General features: G+C 49.7%; 1 protein-coding gene across 2 annotated transcripts in view; it reads left to right on the top strand.

The window, feature by feature from the left end:
- The window catches only part of LMF1 (lipase maturation factor 1), a 186,651-nt gene that overhangs the window by 60,268 nt on the left and 107,036 nt on the right, over positions 1 to 19,347 (top strand). For both annotated transcript variants that reach the window (XM_027468734.3, XM_038186875.2), the window contains one exon: positions 14,734 to 14,799. In XM_027468734.3, coding sequence (XP_027324535.3) covers positions 14,734 to 14,799 — 66 coding nt within the window. The remainder of the gene's footprint in view (positions 1 to 14,733; positions 14,800 to 19,347) is intronic.

Here is a 19,347-nt window from a genome sequence, read left to right on the forward strand (position 1 = left end):
GCTGGTGCCAGCGAGGCACTGGGGCCCCTTGGTGGTGCTGCCAAAAGCCCCGCAGCTGGTTCAAGCTCAGCTGTGTGCCAGGCCCTGTCCCTGCACCGTCACCTCTCTGGTGTAACGGGGGGAGCATTAAACAACCGCCAGCTCTTAGAGCAGAGGGGATGGGGGTGTTTTATATGGGGGTGTTTTATATGGGACTGTACGTGTGCTGCCTGCTGCACATCGTTTGAGGCTGGGAGATGTTGGAAGCACACAGGGAAGCTTTTAAGGGGTGCGGGCTGGGGGCAGCCATGCGAGGCAGCCCCCGGGACCATGAGCTGTCGCTGTCTCCCGGCGTCGCCGCCGGGCTGCGACTGCGCAGCTGGAGCGAGAAGCAGCAGCGTGGAAATGTCATTATCCCTTTACGGCTGGTCTCATCCTGTAAAACGTGAAGCTCACAAAGTGCCTCCGGGGCAGGTCGGGCTGGCGGCCGACGAGGGGCAGCAGCTGAGGCTGAGCTTCCTGGCAGCAGAAGGAGCCCGAGCGTTCACTGCTGGCCGGGGCACACGTCCGCATCGCTGCCGTGTTGGCAGTCCCTCTGGAAGTGCCCAGCGGTGACGCCAGGCTTTGGTTTGGGTGGATTTTCGTCCTTTCCAGCTAGAGCCAACTCCTGTGCCTCTTCCCTCCCAGCCTCCCTCGTTGTGGGACACGAACGTGGAGCCTGCAATTCCCTGTATTACGTACAGCCGAGCTTGTAACCGCTGCGCTCACAGCACGGATCCCATCCAAGTGTGTGCTCTGAGCAAGTGTCAGTGTGAATATCTGTCAGAAACAGCAATCAAGGAGGTTAAATGCCTCGAGGTCCTCCCTCTCTTCTCTTCGCAAGCCTGCTGCGCCTGTCTGCTGGCACGGAGCTGCGCTCTAGGAGCAGCCGTCCCTGCTCACTGTCACCGAAGGGTCACGGCTGGGGCTGGGGTCTGCCTGCTCTGCTCGGGGGCTCTGGCAGCAGGAGCTCTGGGAGCAGAGCCAGGGCTGCTGATGCGGGGCGCTCCCAGGCCTGGCCAGCGAGGGAGGGGGAAGGCATGTCCAGTGTGTTCCTGCAGGGGATGGGAAGCTGACAGGCACCTTCCCGTTACTCCCTGGGTTTGGGGTCATTGTGCAGCCCCACAGGTAGGAGATCTGCCTGGGGGGACTCATTAAAATTGGCACAAGGTTTTTTATTTTGGCTCTGGTGTGAGGGTGAATGAATGCAACACAGGGCTGCTGAGAAAGGCGAGGGGACCGCGTCTGCCAGGCTGAAGGACCGGCTCCTCTGGGGCCAGGTTGCCACCTCTCCTTGGGCACAATGCTGGAGGTTCAGCTCCCCTCCACACGGGATGGCACCGGGCACATCAAACCATCTGCGTGCGTGGCACCGGCTTCTGCTGTGCCTCTTCCCTGGGACCTTTCCCCCTGCTGACATCAGGCAGGACGTGGGTGCTCCGTGAGCAGCGAGGCTTTTGGGCACGTGTTGCGTGAGCTCATGCACGTGCAGCCCAGCCGTGTTGGACTGCTAACGGAGAGCCAGGCCTTTCCCTGAGGTTTCTAATAAGCGTTTTGTTTTGCATCAGGATCAGGCTGCAGTGCCCTGACGGTGATGAGCACGCAGCGCTGCTGAGATGCTTACGTTAGCAGAGTCAAAGGACTAATTAGGTGCCGTTTGCAGAGCGCGATGATGTGACGTCCTGTACAAATAATTGTCAGCACTGGGGATGTGGTGGGGATTCAAGAGCCAGGGGTGGAACTGCACATTGGGAAACTGGAAGCAAAGAGGGAATTAAGGTGGAGCTGTGTCTTGCGAAGGATCACAGACATATGGAATAAGTTACCAGGGAAGGTGGCTGGAGCAGAGAGTATAAGTGAGTCTGAGACATCTTGATTAGTTTCTGGAGGAAGGGATTGAAGAGTGTAGTGGAAAAGCAGGGAAACAGGATTTAAAGCACATTACCACTTTAATTTAAAAGTGCCCAAAGCAAGGAAATTCAGATTTAAAGCTGCCAATCCATCACTGGTGCGCCAGGTGTTGGAGCTGGGAGGGCGCGGCGGGGTCTGAGTGCAGATGGGTCGGTGCCGCTCAGCCCCCGGCCCCGGGCAGCACACGTGGGCAGCTGAAGGCAAAGCCTCGGGTTTGTGACCTGCCGGCCAAGCCCTGGCCTCCACTCCCATCCCCTCATCTCCGTGGTTTCCATGGCCCATGTCCTTGTCTTAATGCCCTTAAAACCCCTCCAGGATGCTCCCCGCTCACCAACCTCCTGGATGGCCAAAAGCGCCGCTGCAGCATTGCCAGGAGATGGCTGGAGACAGGGTGATGCAGGGAAGGAAGAGTTTATTTTCCCCCACTGGCCTTGTATTTGGGAGCCCTCCATATGGAATTGTTGCCACCATGCCCTGTTATACCGGATATGTCAGCGTATAGGAAATTCTTAATTTAGGGAATTAATTCATGCCCCTTCTCTTCTTCGCTGCCGCCCGCTCTCTTTTCACACATCCTTCCCCCAGAGCCGCCCCCTCCAGAGTCTGATCAGCGTGCACCAAAACGTCCGGAAAGGAACCCAAATCTGGGTCCCCAGCCCCACGACTGCTGCAGGACGCGGGTGGTTGTGCAGACCTGGCCCCAAAACCTCAGCCTCCCACTGCCCTGCTACTGATGCCACAGCAGCGCTCGCCCTCTTAACACCACCCGGGCTGCCTGGATGTGGAAGTCCCTGCCAGGCATAATCCATAGTATTCAAACGCCCGACATTAATTTTAAGCAAAGGTTTTATTTATTTTATTTTATTTTTTCAAATTTTGTCGCCCTGAGTCAGAGTGTTGCCTCCCCGGGCTGCTCAAAGCCTCCCAAGGAGGAGTTGCTGCCACGGGTTGCAGAACAGAGCAGTCCCTGAGAGGTTTTTGGCAGGCAGAGGCTTACAAAATAATTTAAATCCTCTGGTTCTTCAAGTGTACACAAAAGATATGTTTTCCCTTGTGCCTTACAGAGGGGAAGAAAAAGATCATTTAAGGTAGCCGTCTTAGGGGAGAAATAGTGCAAAAAGATTTATAATAATTAGCAATAAATTCTTCCGCTCAATTCTCATCATTGTTTCCTGCTAAATGTTGCCGTCTCTCACACTGAGATGTGTTTTCACAGAGAAGGGATCAATTATTTCCAGATTTTGTGGATATCATTAGGTATTAATTCTTTATTTTTTATTACTTTTTTTTTTTTTGCAATTAGAATAAATGTTTCTTTTAACCCACTGCAGCGAATTATTTTAGAAACTAAGTGGCTTATGTTGAACTCTTTTTTTTTTTTGCTTGGATTCTGCTAAGTGTCATAACGTGGGTGGCATTTTAAAGGTTACTGGAAAGGGTGGGGATGTGATTAGCTAATAAGGGAGATGAACTTTCTGGCAAAAATAATGAAGACTTTGAAGCAAACAGAATCTGGATGCCTGTAGTAAAATTGCATTAGATGTAATGAAATAAAAGTTGGAATTTAGGATATCTTTGTAAATAATAAAAAAGAAAAAAAAAAATCAAACGGATGTAGTTGTCATCTCAGTGACAAGCGTGCCCTGATCCTGGGCATTATGGCTCTGAAATTGAGAATAATTATTCTAATTTGTTTTATTACATTAGCGTGGGTAGGAGGGAAGAAAGGGAGCTTTCTTTTATGGCTTTCTCATTATTCATAGGAAGGGCCAGACTCCTGACTCGGGCGCTGGGGCTTCATGGGAATTTTTGGAAAATGATGTCTGCAATGTTCTGACCTTTGCCGTCCCAGCTGCAGCCTCCTCCTCTCTGCAGGGATCCCACACTTGACTCCTTGGCAACCTCCTTTGTGCCTCTGATCTCTCTCCATTTGTCTAGTAATAGCCCTTGGCAGGAAGACTTGTTGTTCCTTCAGTGGCTTTAAAAGGCATGGAGCCGTTAATGCCAAGTACTTTTCAAAATCCCTTTCACCCACTCCTTACAGCTCGTCTTCAAAGTCAATCAAACGCTGATGCAGCCATGGTAGTTTCTCAAAGGGTCTTTCTGGTAGCAGGGGGAAAAAGCAACAACAAATAAGACAAAACAAAAATCAACACCAGTGACTTCTCTTTCAGGAAGGCGCTTTTCGGTCCCCGAGCCCTGCAGTCGGGATGCTTTGCTCTCACCTTTCCTGGTGCCTCTGGTTGAGTTTTTCCACCACGTCGCCTTGCTCCCAGCACGGCAAACCCACCAGATGAGAGCATCCTTCTCTTTGCCTTGTTGGCTGTTTATTTGGTCACGTTCCCTCCATCCACATCCTGCCGTGATGGTGTGCAAGAATTGAATTGTCACCTGGAGCTGCTGCTCTTCGAGTAGCTCCGAAAGAAGCTGTTCTTACCCCTGCCATCAGAGTGCTTCCAAAGAGCGTTTATCAATATGGTGATAGATGCTTTATATATATAAATTTATATATATATGCAGCTGTTTCTTTCTGTCGACGTGCATGCAGAGGCAAGGCGTTGAGCTGCTCCGTGCCGCCGATCCAGGACAAAACGTGGAGCCCTGTGCTGGTGTTCGGCCAGCACCAAGGAACCAGGCAAGTCCCAACATCTTAAGTCCCAGCATCTTAAGTCCCAGCATCTTAGGCCTGAACCTCGATGAGGCTGGCCGGGGCTCTGAATTGATGTTCAAGTTACAGAACAAAGCTGCTCAAGCAGCAGTGCCACCTGATGAGCAGAAGCTTGTCGTTCTCTGGCTAAGGAAGAGGTATTTCTAGCCCGTTATTTCTCTTTGCAAGGAAGAAATTGGAGATTTGAATTACCGGCTGTGAATTTAATGAGAGGTTTGTATAACGAGAGGTAGAAGCTCTTTTTAAAGCCTTGGGTTTGCTGCTGTCAGAGTTGTAGAAGAGTTTCCAAGAAGCCGACTAGTACCTGTCGCATCCTCCCAGCCTGGCACTTCTACAAGAAAAGACTCCAACACCGTGCTGCAGCCCAAGCAAAACGGCTCCTCTGTCCTGTGCTGGTGCTACAGAGCTTGAGGGAGGCTTCGTGCTGAGGGCTGGGCGCTTCTGACCCTAATTGCTGCCAGCGTGGCTTGGGGATGCTGCACCTGAGGACATGGGCTTGTAAGTTATAGATGTATTTAAAAGTATGCAGACTATTTCAGTAGCCACAACGTGAGCCTTGAGGTGCAGAAAATGCATTGAATTAAAAAAAAAAAAAATGTTCTTGGAGTTTGGTATTTTCTCCTGATTTGAGGGCATACTGGAGAGAAGAGGTCATAAAGCACTGTCATGGAGCTCAGAGGGGGTTTCACGTGTGCTGCAGGACTGTTGTGGTGCTGTAGTGTCCCACCAGTAAAGGAGCCATGTGTTGGGTCCCCTGGATTTGAGTGCTTTAGGTACTTGGATCTATCACGAAGCAGAGCTGCCCAAAGAGCGACATCGTTGAAAAACCACCGATTGCTTTGGGAACATGCACCTTCAGGGCTGCCACCAGGCTTGGGGACAGCACGACGGGCTGGGGCCTGTGGGTGCAGCCACCCTCGTTCCTCCGTGGGTCTGCCCCTCGTTTGGGTCCCTCCAAGAGGGACTGGCTCCCGTCGGGCTTTCTGGTGCTTTCCCATCTCTGCATGAGTTACGAACACGCAGACCTACAGGGGCGTGCAGATCCATGTTAGAAAGCAGCTTTTTTATTGTGTCTGGAAAAAGAATGAGTCTCCTTAACATTTTTTTTGTTATCAATGTTAACTTCAGAATGCCGCTTCCTTTTGCATGAATCTGGGGTCTAAATTGCGGCTGGTTTGTCTTCAAAATGCATTTGTGTTTGTTGGGCTTTCCGAAATGTTGAAACCACAATTTCTGTGGGGAGTGTAGGTTGGCAGGGAGCTGTGTGTGAGGTGCAAGGCACTGATTTGGATTTTCTCTGAGTATTTAATATCATGAGAAAAATTAAATCCCAGAATTTAGGGTTGCCCTTTGTTGATTTTTTTTTTTTCTTTTTCAGCTATCTTGTTGTGAAGATGTAGAAAGAAGGTCTTTAGATTGACTCTAAATTTATAACTCTGGTGCCCTGTACCCCACCCTTCTCTCCAGCGTGGTTATCAATAGAGGATTTGCAGACATAGCTTGAGTCACCAGGCTTTTTCTCGCTTGCCGTGCTATTGGCCTGTCTGTACCATTTTTTTTCAGAATTAATTTTGGGCTGAAAAAGTCTCAAAGAGCGCTTTGTTCCTCCTTGACACTCGCTCTGGGGAGGAAAAAAAAAAAAAAAAAGGAAAAGAAAAAAACCGTGGAAAATCTGACATCTGCATTGTAGAGAAAAATCAATAGATAGGGAGGAATATAATTATCCCCCACTCCTGAAAGAATTTTTAAGATATTTTTTGTAGCAGTGACTCATATCGGCTTGAATGACATTTTAATTATTTAGGCTTTTTTTTTTTTTTTTCATTTTGAATCACCAAAGTACAGCAGCCTGAAAGGGGTACGGTCGGGCAGAGCGCACGGCGTGAGATGGGGAGGAAGGAGCTCGCGTGTCGGAGTGCAGCCGCTTCTCTCCCTGTCGCCGGAGTCAGAGCAGGAGCGCGGCGTGATTCAGAGGCGTGCAAAACAAGTTTCCACGCCTGCACGCTCATCGCTTCGCTCCGGAGTGACAGATGATGGATCAGCCTCGGGTCTATGAATCATGTTTTCTGGCACCGAGTAAATAAGGAAACGGTTTATCTTCTTTGGGAGATGTTTTCCTCCTCGTACAAAGGGTGATAACCAGAATGGTTTCCGGCAATGGCGCGCCAGCGGATGCTCTGGTGCTGCCACGTGGTCCTGGGCATCGCACGGCGGGGAGGGGGTCGGGGGCAGACGGGTGATGCTGGCCGGGATTGCAGACATCGTGGCAGGGCTGGGGAGAGAAGGGGCCACATCCCCATGGGGCTCCTTGCTTGGCCTCACAGTGTGGAGAGGTCCCTGTGCTGCTGCACTGGTCGCTGCTCATTGCTGGTGACCACCTTCAGGGGGCTGTGAGACCCCAGCAGCATCTTAGAAGAGAAAATCCACTACAGCGAGTCCCGATCCTCCTTGTTCGTTCATCCTCTCTGCGAGTTCAGAAGATGGTCAGCAGCACATCACCGTGCAAATTCGGCTTTCGGTGCAGTAACACCGAGCACAGGCGTCCTCGGAAAGGCAGCGGTGGTTGCACGGCTCCCAGCCCTCCTCCGTTCTGCGCCACAATCCCGTGTTAAGTTTCATGTGCCGCTCTGCCGCGGCCACAGGTTTGGGCACTTTGCCATGATTTAATCAAACTCGAAATGTACAAATCAAAAGCTGTTGGTAAACTTCCTCTCTATGGCTTAATTTCCCCTGGAATCCCTCTCGCTGGATACTCTTTCGGTGATGGGGAAAGAGAAGAGGCATGCGAGGTTACTCAATCAAGCGAGGCTGGAATTGATTCATTGGGAGTGAAGGGTTGATTTGGGTTTCCACCCCCAAAATCCCTTGGCCGCCAGTTGGCAAACTTTGCACATGTATTCAACAAACCTACTGGATTTGAAAGAGAATTTATTAGTCATAACTAGCTAGTTTACAGGAGGCGTGCAAGCTTTTACGAACTGGCCTTGTTAGGTGCCTTGCTGGTTGGCCTGAGTCCTACAGCAGGCAGGCAAGAGGAAGGATGAATTTTGTCAGTGTGGGTTTTGCTGGGAATTTGCTGGGCAAGCCATTTTTTCTCTGGTTCGCTTCTGGATCTGCTCAAGTGACCACGTGGTTGTCTTCCCTTTAAAACTCTAGGTAGCTATTGAATCTATTGGTGGTGCTTGAGCCAAAACAGGGACTTGGTCCATGTAGGCAATATCTTACCTATAGCTGATAAATAAAACAAAAGCACAGGGCCAGGTGTCATCAACTACATCGCAGACATGACCTGCAGTGCATCCAGGGAGCCTTCAGCTGAAATTGGGAATTGCCATTTTCAAGAGACTGGGATCATGAGTGCAGAGCAGAGCAGGGCTGGTACGCGGAGGGTGCACGGGGGCTGAGAGCTGCTCCGGTGATTGAAAACAGGCATTTTATTGAATGCCATTAAAATAAATAATAAAAAAAAGAGTCCTAAATGTAATTTTCCTTCCGCTGTGAGAAATGCTGGTGGATGTAATGCCCCTTAATTGCGGGAGGCTGGGCGCCCCGGAGGTTGCCGCCGGGAGGCCGAGGCAGGTGCTGCATCCCCGGCCGTGCCCCGGAGGGAGCGAGCTTAGCAGGGGAGCAGGTATTGAGCGCGTATTTCATTCGGGATGCTAATTCAATCCAGGGTTACCGTTTTATGGTTCTCATGCGGACAGCAGCGCGAGGAGATTTCTGAGGGTGCAGAATGGCCCGGAGACGCAGCCAGCTGTAAATTAATATGACAAAGATCTCAGCTTTCCCCTTCCCCAGGCCAGGCGTTCCCATTACTCGACGGGGCTGGTGCGCGCTCCGGCTGCCTCCGGCCCAGCTGAAAGGATCAGACCTCGGGTTCTTTGTAGCCCCCATCCGATCAGTATGAATTTAATAATTCTGCTTAGAGCTGGATTCAAAGCGAGGCCACGGAGGTGAAAGGGCAATTGCTAGTTCATTTAGCCACCTGTTTCCTTCCCTTTAGCTTATATTTAATTTGTATTGCTGAATACCTTTCCCTTCTGATATGCGGGGCTTTGAAAGGCCTCTCAGCCACCCCCAGCGTGCGAATAGAGCCCTCGTTTCTGTTGGTGTTTGTTTTTTCCTGGGGTTGTGAGTGTACATCTGAGAGAAAGGGAGATTTAGCCAGAGGCCGGTACAGTCGGCCTTATCTGGCACCGTGGTTTTGAGGACAGGCCTGGAGGAGCTGGCGCATTGTCAGGGTTTCTTCTCTTTGTTTAAAGAAATACAGTTAGAGACTACTTTTAAGTTAGCAGCCTATATGCAACCAAGGATTCGAGGCTGCTGAACTATCTAAATATCCCCATGTTCTTGAACTTTAAGGGTGTTAGGCAGATCCAAACCTCAAAAAATGCCCCCAGGAGCACTGGAGATGTCCTTTGTGAAAACATCTACGTCCTGCTCTTTCTAACAGTTGGTCTTTGCTTCCAGCACAGCCTTAATGCAGGGATACATCAGACTTGTTCCTACATCTGTCCACCTAAATCTGGCTGATCCTTGGAGCTCAGTCTCAATCATATGCCTCAAACCAAATGCTTGGCTGCATCAGAGCCTGGAGATGGGCCACTTTCTGCCTCTCATTTTCTTTTGCCCAAGTGAAGCTACCAGGAGGTGGCTCGAGGTCCGAGGCCTGCCTGCAATGCGCTGGGAAGTGTTTGGGAATAGGATTTCAGGGCTGCGAGCCCTGCTCTCCCAAGTGCTGCCAAACCATTTCTTTCCGTTCCTTGTTTGCTGTTTAATTTGTCTATATTGCTTGCCTCTCGAACCCTGCTTAATGCTTGCCCCCAGAACACTCCTCACGAGATGTTTTCAGCCTATGTCCAAATGAGATCGGGGTCTTCCAGTTCTGATGCACTCAAATGTGGCTGTCCCGTGCATGTGCCCTCAGGCTCCTTTTCTGTCTGGCCCCTCGCACGTTCTCTCCACATCCTAAGAGAGGACAGTTCGGGTACGTCAGAGATGCACGAGCCTCTGCTTGTCTGAGAGCAGGGGATGGGGATTTTTCCCCGTGCTTTGATCTGTGTTATGGCAGCATAATCTGCTGCAGCTGTGGAGTCTAGGCCAGTTCAATATACGCGGAGAAATCTTGAAAATGGATTGGGAATTGTTAGCAGACTGAAAGAAATCCAGCGCCTGTGAAACGCCAGCAGATGTGAGGATCCCCATTTCCTCCCCCTTCGTCCTCCGGCTCCAGCGCTCGCTTGGACCCCAGGCCTCCTCCTAATCCACTTTTCTCCTGATGCTTCTCTGGATGCCGCTCGTCGAGGTTGGAGAAGTTAATCTGCCTGTTAGTACACAGGGCATAAACACATCTGCGTTCAGGCACTTTCAGCCCTCAGCGTCTGAAATTCATGTGTTCCCTGGAAACAGCTTGCACATAGCCTGCCCCAGCTACAGAAAGCCCAGCGAGGTTTCCCTCGGCCCCTGCTCGGAGCGGCCTCCTCCGACAGGGCCGGTGCCGTGCCGGGTGGAGGAAGGCCTCAGGGTGGAGGAAGGCCTCAAGGTGGAGGAAGGCCTCAGGGTGGAGGAAGACTGCCGGGGGGAGGAAGGCCGCAGGCTCTGGCAGGCCTCTGACAGGCTCCATGTGGCACTGACCGTGTGTCAGTGCCACACCAGTTAGCGTACTGGGAGAAAAAAGAGAAAAAAAATCAACAATCAGCCCCACTCCCTGTAGACATTGCCTCACTTAGTGTTGCATGTTTATATAATCATTTGGCAGTTGCTGCTCATAAAGGATTACTCAGTTTGTACTCTGAACTCTTCGTGTGATTCGGAAGAGGCTTGGACCAAGGGATGTTTCCACCCGAGGATCAGCCAGTTGGGGCTCTTTGGGTCCTTTCGGTGACCTTGTGCTGTCCACCCCATAGGATCAAGTGCTCCCTGCTCCAACATCCCTTCTGCCAAGGAGGATGCAGAGCACGAGCTTCCTACCGCCAAGTGTGTCTGTTATCCAGTCCCCTGTATTTTGATTTATGTGCTTAATTGATACTTGAATTTGAAGATAAAAAGCATCACGCTCCCTGTTTTAAAAGACTCATTTCCTTTTTTTTTTTTGCATGTCACTCCATCTGCCTGTAGGCAGCGAGGGTCTCAGAAGCTGTGCGAAACTCCTGCAGGGGAAGCTGCACGTGTCTCATCTTCGCATGACTTGAAACTAAACCTGAAATTGTTTACGAGGATGCATGATTGCTGGGCTTTCCGCAAGATAGTATTTCTTAGACTAAGTTTGCATCTTCAAGAGAATATGAACCAGCTTCAAAAATGTCAGCAGAAGCCAAGTGATTAGGGGAGGGTGTGTAAAATCAGATTTAATCTGAGCATGAAGGAGGGTATGTCAGAGCTCGTTCTTGTGCATCCATACCAATGGACCCACTTTTGGTCTCCTTTCATGATCCTCAGGAGGGCTGAAGCTGCACCTGGAGTTTTTGCTGTATGTGTTCTAGTTGGTCCAGCTTCCTTTAAAAACAATACCTTGGGCACTGGGGTGGTGTGGAAGTGGGACCTTAAAACAGTGACAGTGGAAAGAAGACTTGAAACAGCCTTTAATTATGGGAGTGGGAGTTTTCTCTGCTGAAAAACAGATTTGATATTCAGAGCTTTAAGTGACTTTCCTGTTTGAAAGATTTATAGTAAACAAAATGTGATTAATTCCCTTCATGACTCACTGCAAGAGAGATTTCGATTTTTATTATAGAGTTTTTCTATCATATACTTGTTTTAATCATCTCTGCTAAATAGTAGAGCTTGGTAACTGCTTGGGCAAGGCAGAAGGGAAGGTCATCAAACAGTTGTCCTTTTTTAATCTTCCAGCATTCTTGCACAGAGCCTTTCTTTGCGTCCTTTCTGCCACTGACAGGGCTGTCGGCTGCGGCACATCCTGTGAGATGCTATCAACGTATCCTGTAATTTTAGAAAAGGTTCCAGGGGCAGAGCAAGCTGTGGATGGTTCGGGAGGAACTGAAGCTGCCACTGTTGACAGGGAGCACATCTTATCCCTGCCATCCCAGGCCGGGCTCTGACAGCACCTGCCTGGTATTCCCATCCCGTAAGACTTCTTATACATGACTTTGTAATCATCCTGCTCTTATCTGCCCCTTTTAAACTGGTTCTGCTTAGGTTTTTTGGTGTTGGTGCTGGAGGGGGCTGCCCCTTCCTCTCACTCCTAGCTCCATCTCCTTATCCTTTCTCACTGGTTACCTTGCTTTGCTCACACCTGCAGCATTTACCCCCCGAGGCTGTGTTTCTCTTGCTGCAGTGGGTGGATGCTGAGTGCTGCCAGGATGGTGCCCTCTGCCTGGCATTTCTGGGGCCATGTTGTGCATGAACAGCCCTGGAGGTGAGGCTGCTTTCGTCCCATCAGCTGGGACACCCCACGTGCCTCCTGGTCAGAATCAGCAGGATGATGTCCGTTGTCTGGATTCATGGACTTTGACAGTGTTTAATAGCTTCTGCTTACTGTCCTCTGTCGTGAACATAGACATGAGAAATATTTTGGTTTTGGAAGTGGGGAAAAATGAAGAAAAAAAATAGGACAGCAGATGGTCAAAATCTGCTCAAACTTAGCGACGTGCCTGTAAGGGATGTAATTTAAAGCAGTAAGTGGCCCTACCGAAGGCTCTTGGGGTCACTGCCATTCACAAAGGCGTACATGCCTAAACAGCATCTGCTGTAAGGCTCAGCCCAAGAAAGGCGCCAATTTCCTGCTAGTTTGTGTCAAATAAGCTTGGAACCGATTTTGTGGATCTCTTTTGTTTAAGGTCTGTGCTGGGTTTAACTCGAGGTCCGGCTAACGTCCTATATGGTCTCTAAAGCAGCCGTGGGTGGAGGTGTGGGCAGGAAGATGAAGCACAAAGCATCTTCTGGCAGCAGATCCTGCTGACCAAGTGGTGCGGGGACTTCCCAGGGAGGAGATGTTCGGAGGTTACCCCGAGCCTCTCCTCTCTGAGGCTGCCGAAATCCTTCTGAACCCATCTATACTTTTGTAAATGATTTGAAATGTGAAAAAGCACATCCTGGTTGCTTCTAAGCCAGTTACTTGACCCTTCCATCAGGTTGTCTCGCTGGACAAAGGTTTTGGGGACATTTGTGGATATTTACTTATGAGCTCGGGGCAGTTGTATGGGGTCTTTAGGTCCCAGAAATGTGGGATTTTCTTGAGCCACAGGTCTGACAAACCGTTCGATGCTGCAGGTGAACAGTTTTAAGCAATGTGGATGGATCCAGCTAGGCCAGGCTGGACCATAGTGCCGTTGACCTCTTCCTCTGAGCTGTCAGATTGTTAGCACTGAAAGATCGATGGTTTGATCTTGAAAACCTGCCCTTACTGCAATTTTAAAAAAACAAAAAAACAAAAAAAACACCTTCCGGATGCTCCCAGTGTAACAAGCATCGGGTCCATACAGAAACTCCACTTTCTGCTAAAGAAGGCAGGAACGCAGTAATTAGGGGCAATGTCAGAGGTAGGCAAATATCCCCTAATTGTATGCAGATGATAGAGCTGGTTCAGCCTTTTGACTAGCGAAGCCTTCCTCAATTTGGGATATTGTGATCCTAATCAGAGACCTTTAGCCATACATCAAAGCCGTCAGGCTGAACCTGCATACCTTCAGGCTGGCACGGCTTGATTGCAAGGCTTCCTGCTAACAGACTCATCTCTGGCCAGGTGTCCTTCCTGCTGTGGACGACTGATTCCTTTTTAGTCTTCATCACTGAGGCAAAGAAATTTAATCCCAATATTACTGCCAGCCCTGGAATGGGCCCACTGGTTTGGAAATTTCACTCTCTTGTTGCCCTGAAATATCAATGCACACAACCTCTGATACCTGCTTATTTCACTGCCAACCTCTAACCTAAGGTAGAGCAGACCTGTCATTAGTGCATTCATCTGTGTTTAGATCTGTCAGCTTCCTTCCCCTTCTCCTCTTTTGTTTCTCTAATTACTTTGATTGCATCTCTGCATCCAGCTCAGGGCTTCAGCGCTGCTGAGGCTGCGTGCAATCTCAGCCCAGCCTGTGTCAGCCTTGCCTCTACTACAGGGAGTGAGGGAGAGAACAGGGCCTGGACTTTAAAATTGTGAATGCAGCTGTGTTTGGGTTTGCAGGCAACTTCTCCATCTGTTATATAGAAATGCCCCAGTGCCGGAGTCTGTTTTTCAGACCTTTTTGGTGGCTTCTTGATACTCTGTGCTTCCCCACGTCATACCCAGCAGTGCTGGGAGCCGATACTGGGAGCAGTGGGTTGTTCGTAGCTCCTCTGCAATGGTTCACGTGTGGGTGAGGGCATGGAGCCCTAGCAGAGCTGCTCCTCCTGTGGACGCCATCAGGATTTGGGGCTTGTTCCAGGTGCTGTGGTTCAGTGTTACCCAGCTTTGCTCTTTGTCACTGGCGTTTGCATTGCTTTAATATTTGGAAGCCCTGTGCAACAAGCAAAGAGCTGCAGAGGTGGGTGCTGGAGGCTCATCTCTGTCCTAAAGGTTTCATGACTAAGCTGGCAAGTTACTGGAAATGCTAAAAAACAGGAATATTTGGGATCTTGGTCCTTACTCTCCTGCATGTTCCCCAGGCTTGAGGTCAGCTCTCATGGTTCTCCATCAGCTCTGCTGCTCATCTCACAGCCATAGAGCCCATTTCATTAATTAGCCAGGTCCTGAGCCCCTTCTGCTCTCCAAAGGGGTCTGTGCAGGATCAGCTCTTTGGGTGGGGTTCAGATAAGGAAGATTTCTGTGTCCCTGACAAGCTGCACACCTTCCCTCCTGCTGTGCAGGCATCCCTTATCCCAGCACCTTCCAGCACTCTGTAAGCAACGTGTCATTTTCCACAAGGATTCTGTCACATTTTCAGTAAGCAGACAGCAGCAGCAGTCTGTTACTCAGAGCCCTCTCCTGAGCTGTGTTTTGTAAGGGACAACAGCTGGGCCTGGGTACAGATCTGTGATGGATTTCCAGGGCAGTGCTTAGCCCCTGTGCTTCCCTGCTGGTACTGGACGATGCTGTCCCTATAGTTTAACCAGAGTTTTTGGCATCTTGAGATAATACCTGAAATGTAAGATAAAATAAAACAAAATATTTCTGACACTTATTTTTTGTTGTTTTTTTTCAGGGGTTGATTAAAATTCGAGGAGATCGCTGCTGGAGAGAGTTAACTTGCATGGATTATCACTACGAGGTGAGCAATCTGCACATTAAAACTATTTTTTCTTGCCTGTTTTACTTTGGTAGAGTTTTTTTCTCTAACCTTTTCTCTTCTACCAGGCAGCTCTCCATGTTGTTCTTTCTTTATCGTTGCCTTCTGTCTTTGGCAACTCTGTCAATGTCCGTGTGCCAGCTCGGTGATGCTGTTTTTCCCAACCACAGTCCTAAAAGCCCAATTTCTCTCTTTCCCTCCCCTCACCGTCATAGTCTGAATCAGGGACAAACGTGAGCTCCACAGAAAACTCTGTAAAAACGGTAAAAGAGAAGAACAAAAAGGGCTTTTCTGTAGCATTGTGCTGTTTGCTTTCTGCTTACTTTTTGTTTTATTCCAAAATGCAGACATATGTAGACAGAAATAGAGCATCTCAGTGCTGTCCAAGATGCTGAGCCCTAATCGTTGGCAATTCAGAATTATACGGTTTTATCTTTTTGACATCTGTTTCAGTGATTACGTTACATTTTGATTATAAACTGTGGTTTGTATTCTGGCTCTGAGCGTTGTCTCATCTTTGATTACAGAGAGAGGGAGCTCAGCTTCCCTCTGCTTTTACCTATATTTTTGCATTTGCATTTTGTGTAAACAGAGTTAAAAAGGAAAAACTGCTGCGTACCGGGGCGCTCTGCTGAGCAAGTAGTCCTGGTTCCCTGTGAAAGAAACGACACTGCAAGTGATGCTCCTTTATCTGGATTAACACCGGAGCCACAGAAAATGGCACGCCAAGTCATGGTGCCTTGGGTCCATAACCCACACGCATCTGACAAGCAGGGGAGCATTCGGCATCTGGACTGCCGAGTCTGAGCCCTGCTCTGGTGCTGTGTTTGCCGGGTGTTGCTCAGACCAGCGTAATTCTTTGTTGGGTTTGGCAGGGAGGCCCGAGCTGCCGGTCCCTGGAGATCTACACTTGGGGGGTGCTGTTCTCAGCGGACCTTCATCACGTCTGGAAAGCATTTTCCCCTTCCAGTTAAACCTTACGGATCCTGACTTCTCTGACCCGCAGAACATGTTCCGAGGTGTTGCCTATGAATTACTTCGTGCAGGGTAGGCACGCAGAGCAGCGGACATGGGGAGGCTCACACAGTGTCTCTCTCTTTCCACCATCGTATGGCAAGAACTGCATGTGAGTGGCAGGGACCATGTTACCGATCCTGTTACGGGATTAGGATTCCTCCTCCCAAAATAGGAAAAATCCTATCAGTTTCTATTCTGTTCTAACTAATTGCATGTTTCGAAATGGAATTTTGCAGGTCCAGAAAGGAGTTTCTGCCCTTTCAGGTTTAATGCTCCATTTTTTATTACCATTTACTTTTAATGGGTGTTTGGCCCCTTGAATGCAAGGGTTACCTTTTACGAACGCGGCTGCTTGGTCAACACTCCTTGAACTATAGGTGTCCTGCCACATCCAGAGTAAAACTTTGCCTGCAAATACCCCTCAGTGCTGTTGGTCTTAATCCTGAACACAAAGGTGGCCGTGCTAAGCTGTCTGTCCTTTTTGCCTAGCAGTGAGAGTGCTGCTCTGCTCCGCGTGCTGCTGGGCACCTGGCAGTAGTCAAAGAAAAGCCAGCTCAAGCTGAGCTCCCCACATTCCCTGGGCGGCTCTGCTGGTGACCCCAGCCCACAACAGTCAGCCTGCGTAATCCCAAATATTTCAAATCAAAACCAGAATCAGTTCTGTAACCCAGAAGGCTAATTAAGACCATTCCTGTCCTATCCATAATGCAGGATCCCTAGCCTGTGAAAGTAATTGGGAACAGGGGCAGGGGGCAGATCACATTATCAATATCAATTATTTTAATCCACACAAAAGAAGCTGCAATAAAGGGAAAATGAAAGAGGCCAACATTTTTCTGCTGGCGATAACAGACAAAGGACTGCAATTCACCTGTTGGTTTAGGTTTTTGTACTAGGTAAGGGGTAGAAATGCTCTGGGGGACCCCAGTGCTCACTGAGGAGGAAGCCCCGACAATTTGGTCCTCCTTAAAGTCCTCAAATGCAGAGAATCCAGCTCTGGTTCTGGTTCTGGAGATGCGTCAGGGCACAGGTCCCCCAAACCCAACTAGCCAGAGAGAGGAAGAAAAGGGTGAAGCTGAAGGCACCTCGGTGAGGGAGGGAGGGAGCTGGGAATCTGCTCGTAATTAGGATGATAAAACTGGGTATTGGACCAACTCGTAAGTGGACCTGGGCCAAATGGAGTCTGCTGTGATGTATGTTGGCCACCCCAGCTCTCGTATTCCAGCCCTGAGCTGCAGTCCAAAATCTACATGGGCTTCTCTGCCAAGAGAATTAATGAAAACACATGGCCTCCATCTCTTGCATGTTGAGCGCACCCTGGACTATTTATTTGTAGTAGAACCAGCAGCCATGCTCGTGGAAAATAACATTTCCACTTTTGTCAGGAATCATGTATAAAATAGTAAAATGTTGTTATGGCTTGGGTAATTAAACGGAGCATATTTTTCCTCCCTTTTTCCTTTCTAACGTGCAGGGCCTTAATCCCAGCCTTTATGGAGATCTGTTCCTCAACTGAAGACTCTCTGTTTAGAGGGCTTACGATCTGTGACGCTGTGTAATTTGGAGAGGGAAATGGCAGAACGCATGGTTTACATAGGAGAGGTATTTTCCTACCAGCCTAACACTCCTCCGATCCCCGAGGAGTAGATGGGCTCCAGTAAGTGTGGGAGAGAAGAGCAGACACTGACGGGGCTGAGAAGTTCAGGCTTTACTCCTCCAGCCTGGCACGAGGGAAGCGCCTGGAGGCTGGGCTGAGGGCTGGGAGTGGGGACACACAGAGGATTCGTGGCACCTCTGGGTGCCAGCAGCCCCACACTACCCCCAGTTTGCTGAGAAACTGCTAACAGGGAGCTGAATCTCTTTCTGTGTTAGTTTCTTCGTTAGCAGCTCCGAGGCAGGAATGTAAATCCTCACCCCGGTGTGTGCACGGTGGTGGCTGTGTGACGGAGCTTTGTGCCTGGCAGGTGAGGTCCCAGGACCTGACGTGCCATGGGCTTGGTTCATCGTTCCTTGGCTTTGCAGTCCTTTTACTGCTGGCTGCGGTTGGGTGGCTTTTTGCCCTCTGTGAGAAGTCCCAGCTTCAAGGGAGGCTTTCGCTCAGTGGGACCTGCTCCTGATGCAGTTAATGCAGAGGGAAGCTGCTTCTGGGTTTGTCTGTTTGTCATCATTATTATTAAGCATTTATCTGCTGTGTACACAATGGTTTGCAAATATGCGCGCAGCGGTTTGCAGACTGGAGCTGGGTTTCTGCTCCCACTGGAGCTTGTGGCGCGGGTCCCACTGCGTTCGGTGGGGCTGGAGAGCACCAACCTGCTCCCCAGGGCCTCTTACTCCTTCCTCCTTTGCCAAGCTTTATCTGGCCCTCACCTTGCTGATTCTGGGTGTGCTGCTTATCTGGCACGAGCCCAGCGTCTTAACGTGCTCCAAATGGAGAAAACCCTCCGTGCAAGGCCTGGGTTTCAAACCTCCCCACCAAACCTGCAGCTCTCCGAGCCTCGCTCCTGCGCTGCCGAGCACCTTGCAGCCATATGTCTTGGCACAGGACAGCCTGGAGTGGCACAGGCAGGAGATGAGCGTTTCTGACTCGCAGCCAGAGCCGGTGGAGCCCATGTTTTTGGATGCTGGTGGTGGTCCTGGCAGTGAAGTGAAGCCAATAATCTTCGGGGTTTAGAAATGGGAAAGTCCTACATGGTCGCATCTACCGCGTCTCCCCATATCCAGCGCAGACGTACTCGCTGTGGGATGTCATCCAGTGATGCATTTTATGATGGCTGCCAAAGTATTGTTGCTTTTTTAATTACAGACAGATATCTTGTAAAATTCAGCCACCAACTGGTAGGAACAGCTGCCGAAGCAGCTGCTCGGGCAGCAGCATGCAGGGAGCAGAGATCCCTGCTGGGCAGCCACCTCCTCCTCCTCCTCCTCCTCCCCCTGCGTGGACTTTGGGTCGCAGCCCCCTCGGGATGTTCCAACACGTCCCTGGGGTCACCCACACCCCAATAGCGTGCCCTCGGCCAGGTCAGGCTGTGCAGAGCTGGGGGGAGCAGCAGCACACGCCAAGCATGGAACCTGTGGCTTTTCCACGTGCAACTGGAGCAACTTGGATTTTCTTTTTTTAATTTAAAGATTTTTTTTTAAAGTGGTGTTTAAAAGGGAATGCCTTTTATCCAGGCACAAAAGCCATGCGAGGAAAACAAACTTACTACTGGGACAAAGATGAGGTAGAGGGATAAAGAAAAATAATTAAAATATGGAAAACAAAACAAAACAAAAAAAAAAAAAAAACAAAGCAAAAAAACACCACCCCTAACCACCAAATCGACAAAGTTTTTGCCAGTACTGGAAGTAGGAGCCAGGATTTCCTTCCCTATCTGTAGGTACTCAGGGAGAGGCAGTTGCCACCACGGAGAGAAGTCTGAAGGACTCTGCTTGATAACCGAGTCCCTTTTTAGTCCTTCTGAATTTGGCCCTGCTGCTGGAGGAAAGCTCTGTTCATTATGTAAGATACCGTGC

This window comes from Anas platyrhynchos, chromosome 15 (genome assembly GCF_047663525.1).
Source record: "Anas platyrhynchos isolate ZD024472 breed Pekin duck chromosome 15, IASCAAS_PekinDuck_T2T, whole genome shotgun sequence".
Classification (NCBI taxonomy): Eukaryota; Metazoa; Chordata; class Aves; order Anseriformes; family Anatidae; genus Anas; species Anas platyrhynchos.